The sequence below is a fragment of the Camellia sinensis genome, chromosome 13 (assembly GCF_055761805.1).
Source record: "Camellia sinensis isolate YWXY chromosome 13, ASM5576180v1, whole genome shotgun sequence".
NCBI lineage: Eukaryota > Viridiplantae > Streptophyta > Magnoliopsida > Ericales > Theaceae > Camellia > Camellia sinensis.
This window is the reverse complement of record NC_138973.1, coordinates 8,047,810-8,054,930: the sequence shown is the minus strand read 5'-3', so window position 1 is coordinate 8,054,930 and position 7,121 is coordinate 8,047,810. Positions and strand designations below refer to the sequence as shown.

General features: G+C 32.1%; 1 protein-coding gene across 1 annotated transcript; it reads right to left on the bottom strand.

The window, feature by feature from the left end:
• Positions 1–970: 970 nt before the first annotated feature.
• Positions 971–5,673, bottom strand: LOC114283091 (desmethyl-deoxy-podophyllotoxin synthase-like). Its single transcript, XM_082901367.1, has 4 exons — positions 4,996–5,673; positions 3,228–3,624; positions 1,805–1,997; positions 971–1,181 (listed from the first exon to the last, which is right to left on the bottom strand). The coding sequence occupies exons 1-4, from the start codon at positions 5,443–5,445 to the stop codon at positions 1,136–1,138; spliced, it is 1,086 nt and encodes a 361-aa protein (XP_082757493.1). The 5' UTR covers positions 5,446–5,673; the 3' UTR covers positions 971–1,135.
• Positions 5,674–7,121: the final 1,448 nt, after the last annotated feature.

The following is a 7,121-nucleotide window of genomic DNA, read 5'->3' as shown; positions in this document are numbered from 1 at the left end:
TTTTATTTTTTCTCAGTATTTACATTGTAGTTCTGAGGCAAGTAAAGCCAATAGAAGGTGAGTGAACCAGAACCAGAAAGGCCTGTTTAACTACATGCTATGCTTCGTTTGGCACCTCTTAGAGTATCCGCATCAGTCTCAACAAGTTTTGAATCAAATTATAATCTAAAATTCACTTTTGTTATTTTAACTAGTCATATTTTTAGTACTCACTTTATCAAACTCTTTATTCTAACTCAATTTTATTAAATTATTAATTTCTTATTGTATTTGTTATTCTTTATTTTTTTATTAAATTGATGAGGTGTCATCCAAATAATTCTTAAAAAATACAAAAATACAAAAAAGAAAATTGCCGTTGACCCGCGGTCGACCAGTTAGACTAATTTTTGGCATTTTTTCTTTTTCTGCTACAGACACTCACGAGACATCCGATGAGATACTTGGGTGGACGATCAGTTTAAAGATTTTGGCCAACTTTTGCTCCAGAAAATATAATAAAAAATCATGTAGCTAATGAACAGTGCCTCAACAAAGTTGTTGAGGTACTGTAGCAAATTTAATAAAAAGTTCATTTACAAAAAAATTGTTGAGTTTAATGGAGGAACAATTTTGTGATTTACTAGCTATATTTTACCTTTTTGTTATTTTGACTATACTGATGCGGATGCGCTTATTAGTTCATTTTGCCAAAAAGAGTGTCAAAAGTGTCTTTACTTGGCTTCAAGTTCCATAAGATAGGGTTTTATATATGCACATTGAGTTTAATAATTAAAAATTATTTTTTTGACAATTTTATTTAATAAAAATAAATTGATGATTTATATTGAAAATAAATTAAAAAATTTGGGTTTAAATAAACAAAATAAAAAATACAGGATTTATTTTGTTATATGACTTAAATTTTGAAATTTTTTCTAATAAATTATTAAATAGAGTAAATAAAAGCAGAACATGAGGGAAAGCAAGCTGAAGGAAACACAACTTGATTACATGATAGGAAATACAAATTTGGAAGACAATGGAGTAAGTAATATTTCAATTATTACAGCTCCTTTTTGGGGGGTTTCTTCTTTTATTATTGATGTTTTTATTAAATAGCTCCTTCTAAGCCTTCTTTGTACTTGTGGTCGCTTCATCCACTAAATGAAGGAACAAAAGGAGTGGGAACTAAGCACAACTAGGGGTGCAACTCGGGCGGGTTCGGTCGGGTTGAGGGTCTGCCCAAGCCCGACCCGAATTGTATTTGGCACTGCCCAAGCCCGCCCAAGCCCGACCATGAACCCGAACATTGTTGCCCAAGCCCGGCCCAAGCTTTGTATTTTGAACTCGGGTTGCCCGAATTGCCCGAATTGCCTGAGTTCAGAAACCTGTAGGTAGATCTAAGGGTAGACATAAAAGATGCTAATCTAATGGTAGAAAACTAACCAAAAAAAAATAAAAAATAAAAATTAAGACTAACTCTTTTACTTAATAGAAGACTAACCAAAAAAAAAAATAAAAATAAAAATTAAGACTAACTCTTTTACTTAATTTATATATATTACATAATTTATTAAATTATATATATATTATATATTATATATTATATAATTTATATAATATATTAAATTGAATTCGGGTTCGGGTTGCTCGGGTTGGCCATTGGTTCTGCCCAAGCCCGGCCCGAATTGCAATTCGGGCATCAAAAATCTGCCCAAGCCCGTCCAGATTACAAGATATAGTTGCCCAGGCCCTAAAAAAACTCGGGTTGGGCTCGGGTTGCTCGGGTTGAGCCCGCCCGAGTTGCACCCCTAAGCACAACCCATTTCTCTTCCTGACAATAGCTCCATGCCCCTCTTTCATATCCAAATCTTCTGGCTTCATCTCCCCTGGAAGCTCCCAATCGAAGTGGTAGAGAAGTAGAGCTAGAGGCAGCTCAACATTTGCCAATCCAAACAACATCCCCGGACATATCCTCCTCCCGGCCCCAAACGGAATAAACTCAAAGTTATTTCCTGCAAACAACAATGATTCATCCCACTAAAAATATCACCACTAATAGCACTAATGCATTAAAAAAGTAAAAAAAAATAAAAAAATATATAACTCGAAGACCAAAACATCACATCATTAATGGCGAGACCCACTGTCACCTAATTAGTGGGAGCACTAATTAGTGCTCCCAAGCATTTTTCTTCGTGCAAAATAGGTTTGTAAGAAGAATATCAGATAGAATCAAACCAATTATAATACGGTCTTTTTCTCAAATCGATGGAACTGAACCAATAATGTTGTCTGTTTTTTGTTTTTAAATTTTTTAGGACAAATATCAACATAAATAATATATTTAAATATTTTTCATTTTTTTGAATATTAGAAAAGAAATTATAAATGCTATACGTTTTACATTAAAGATTAGGATGGAAAACATTTATGAAGCATCCTTTCTATCTCTTTAATTTATTCTAATGGAGGATTCTATAAATTTTTATAAACGGAACACACTCACTATTCCAGTTTTAAATCTGGACTAGAGAGTGTTGTTCGGACCCATGGGGTTTACAATAAGTTTTGTTTCAATGATTTGAACCGTTCAATTTATAAGACTCTTCATGTCACATCATTTACAAAAATTAAAAATAAAATTAAGTACGATTTAGGACGGTGCTGTGTTGGGCTTCTATGGGCCCGTGATGGGCTACCTTTATGTTCTAAATCATTCAATTTCTAAGACTATCAAAGCATATCATTTATGCAAAAAATATATCGTCAATTATTTTGAAAACAAATGTAATTGATCATATAATTAAAGTTATCTAATCAACTTTAGTTTTTTCAAAGATGAATTGTTTGGAAGGCCCTAAAAATAAATAATTGAAAATATCATTATTGTAGACTTTACTCTGAGCCTCACAAAGGCCCAAAAATCACCAACTGGTGCATTACTATTTTATAGAACTCTTTCATATTAGTAACGGTTAAAATCGAACCGTAACATGCTCTTTCAATTTCTCAACTAATAATAATTAAATAAAATAAAAAGTGTGCTTTCTTTTAAGTTGAGAGCATTTGAGTTTAGTAGGTCTATTTTGATATCTATTTTGATGATTTGAACCGTTCACTTTTTAAGACTAGTTGAATAAAATATTCAAGTAAAAAATCAAAATAATTAAATATCATGTTTGAATCATATTTATTTTTTAAAAAAATAAACAAAAAATATAATTTTAAGAATAACGACCTACCTACAAAATCAATGGAACTGTGTTGGAATCTCTCCGGCCTGAAGCTCTGAGCATCATCCCAGTGGTTGGGGTCTCTTCCGATGGCCCAAGCATTGACAAGGACTTGGGTATTGGCGTCTATGTTGTATCCATCAATATTGCAAGGCTCTCTGCTTTCTCTTGGGAGCAACAATGGTGCTGGACGGTGAAGCCTTAGGGTTTCTTTGATCACCATTTTAAGGTAAGCTAGTTTTTGAATGTGAGTCTCATGGTGGATTCTTTGCTTTTCATTGAGCTTTAAGAGTGATTGTCTCAATTCTGCTTGTGCTTTCTTCATTACAGTTGGCTTTTTCATCAGCTCTGCCATTGCCCATTCGACCGTTGTTGATGAAGTTTCAGTTGAACCAGGGAACATGTCCTGCATATTCAATTCAACACACACATGGGATGATAGAGCAGGGAAATTTGACAAACTATAATATAGAGAAGAAAAACACATAGGATGTAAATTAATAGCTAGGAAATATGGATACAGATATGACGATATGACAAAATTTTAAAAAATAAAATACGGATACGACTAGGAAGCATTTGTAAAAAAATATTTTTGAAAATATTATATTAGTAGTCAGTTATGAGCTCAAAAATGTTGAGAAATTATACTGTAATTTTATAATGTAAAATAAAAATATTTAAGAAATAGGTAATATTTTAAGTTGGTAGTTAGTTTACTTCTTTTACTTTTTAATAGGTCATACAAATATTTTATTTTAATATCAAGTTTAATATATTTATATTACAATAACAGAAGAACGATATTTAATTTAATTAATTCTTACTTTCTATGCACTTATAAGAATAAGTCAATTTGACAAATTATATTACTTTAATTCACTATATTCTTCTTATCAAAGAACTAAACAAAATATTGAAAAAATATTTTTGTTTTTATCCTCATAATTATATTATATTTTAATGCTATGTAAGAAATATTACAATTCTAATTTCGTGACTTGAAGTATCCGATACTTCAAAATTAATGAAAAATTAATCAAGAAATATCTGATACTTTTAGAAAGTATCTGATATGTATTTACGAGTATCTAAGGAATATCGATATCCGATACAAATACTTTACTCTTTTAAGGGTTCGTTTGGGATGTGGGTTGGCTTTTTGGCTATTTTAGCCAGGGACTCAAAAGCCTTGTTTTGGATAGGCTTTTTAGTTTTTTTTTTTGACTTTTTTAAGAGAAAAAATAAAATGATTATGGTATGATGTGATGTTTTGTCTTATTGGGTTAAAAAATTTATTTTGTCTTTTTGTGACTAAAATAGCCAAAAAGTCAAAAAGTCTGACATGCCAAACGAAAAATAAAAGTATCCATACTTCATATATTAACAGAATTAGAACTTTCGGGACAAATGTGACAGGGAACACATATTTTAGGTACATATATTCTAATACACAATCATCATTTGAAATTGGATCATTAAGACGCAAATTAAAATTAAAATTTAGACAACCAAATTAACAAACAAACAAACAACACATAATTTAGGTTGCTTTTATCGAAAAACAAAATGATGGAGATAAAGGAAAATGTCTCGTAGCTCAAATTTTGTGGCTCAAAAGTGGCTCAAATGGCCAAAACGACGTCGTTTTGGCCATTTTTATGTTGTTCTGTACTCAAAACGACGTCGTTTTGGCCATTTGAGCCACTTTTGAGCCACAAAATTTGAGCTACGTAGCATTGTCGGTTAAATATAATACTATAACACAAGAACTTACAAAAATGATAGCTTTATGCTGTGTTTGGTTGGAGGATTTTGGAAGAGATTTGGAAAGGAAAATGGAAAATGTAGGTGAAATGCGAATAAAATATGTATATATTTCACATAGTTTCACACAGCTTTTCCCTTTTCCTTTCCAAATCTCTCCCCAAATCTCCCAACAAAACACACCATTAATGTTGTCGTCTGTGATGGGAAACTCAAGATCACCAGTTTTCTCAAGCCTTAGTAGAACATCTAGTAGATCTTCCTCTCTTTGTTCACTTTCTTCTGTGCTTGCCATTCTTCTCTCTCTGATGATGCTTTCAAGGACATCATCAATCTTCCTATGCATTTTCATCAACTTAGGCTTCATCCCACTAACCGCATGAAGCAACTTTATGGATGGAAACAAATCAGCCAAGTCAAAACCTCCTGCCAAAGATGTGGTGTCTTTCATCAGCTCCATCAATACTTCTTGGTCTCTGCACTTCTTTCCTGTTCAACAAAGCAAAATCATGAAAATCAAGCAATCAAACAACAGTAAATAATAATAATAATGATAAAGGAAGAATTACATGCAGGCAGGAAAAGAAATTTTTTTTTTTCAACACATGAAAAGTGCAAGTGTGTTTCTAATGGAGTACAAATGAAACTTGCACCTCTCATGTGTTCGTTATTTTTTTTTTCTTTTCTCACATGCATGCAGTTTCCCATAATAATAATAATAATAATAACAATAATAATAAAAGTATGAAAAGGAAAATAGCTTGTGAAATTAATGACAAATAGGACAAGTTATTCTACAACCATATTCACCTCCCTTCTTGTAGAAAGAGATGGGCCCTATATCTATAGGAAGAAATACAATTAAGTGGATTTTTGGAAAATTAAAACCTTGTTTGATAATATCACTTTTAGTTTAAAAGTCAAAAAATCATTAAAAAAACTAAAAAATTAACAACTTGAACAAAAAAGTCAAAGATTTTATTTTCCAACAATGCTAGGTAGCTCAAATGGCTCAAATCACTCAAAACGACGTCGTTTTAATAGATTTTGAGTGTAAAACGACGTCGTTTTGATAGATTTGAGCCATTTGAGCCACAAAATTTTGAGCTACCAAACATTTTCCTTTATCAACTTTCTCTCTACTTTCTGCACATCTTTTTGTAAAAAACTAAAAAGTCATCCCAAATATATTAGTTTTTTTTTACATCATATTTTAGCCAAAAAAACTAAAAACTTACTAAAAAAACTTGTTCCCAAGCAAGGCCTAAGTGCAGATACATACAAAAATTTTAAAATTTTAATTAGTAATATTTATAAAATTCACTCTTGATGAATAATTTATTTTCTAAATCTACACGTAATTGTATTTTCTCCATATATTTATAAACAATGGACATGTAGACATAACTTCTTATTATCAATATTGTTGCTTAATTAACTTTCCAACATTACCCACTGCTGCTTAGCTCATAAAGTTTTCCAGACAGATTGACTGGTACTCCTGCTTACAACTTTACATATTCAATAAGGAATCCGGATCCTCCGTCGCACTCTCCTGCAGCGCTTTCCTATCGCCCTCCAAAACGACGTCGTTTTGGAGGTTTTTTTTTTTTTTTTTTTTCCTTTTCTTCTTCTTCTTTCTTTCTTTCCAACACTGCTATGTCTCTCTCTCTCTCTCTCTCTCTCTCTCTCTCTCTCTCTCACTGATAACTCTCTCTCTCTCTCTCTCTCTCTCTCTCCTCATTTCAGATTGCAAATTGAATCGGAGAGAGGAGCAACAATCATCGACCCTTCTTCTTCTTCTTTCTTATTTTGATTTTCCCCTCTGGTTTTTGGGTCTCCAGATCTGCCTCCCTGCTTCATCTTTTTTTTACCTACAAACCCAAGAAACCCAGATCTGCCTCTCTGCTTCATCATCATCATCATCATCAAACCCAGAATAATTTCTCTGCTTCATCTATTTTTTTACCCACCCAAAATTTCAAACCCAAGAACTAAAATCAACTTTCATCACCATCATCAAACCCAGATGAACAAGAAGTATAGCGACCCCGGTCTTTTCTCATTTGATTATTGTATCCGGACTTAGGTTCCGTAGATTCCGTCATTATATAATTGTTGTTGTCATTCATTATT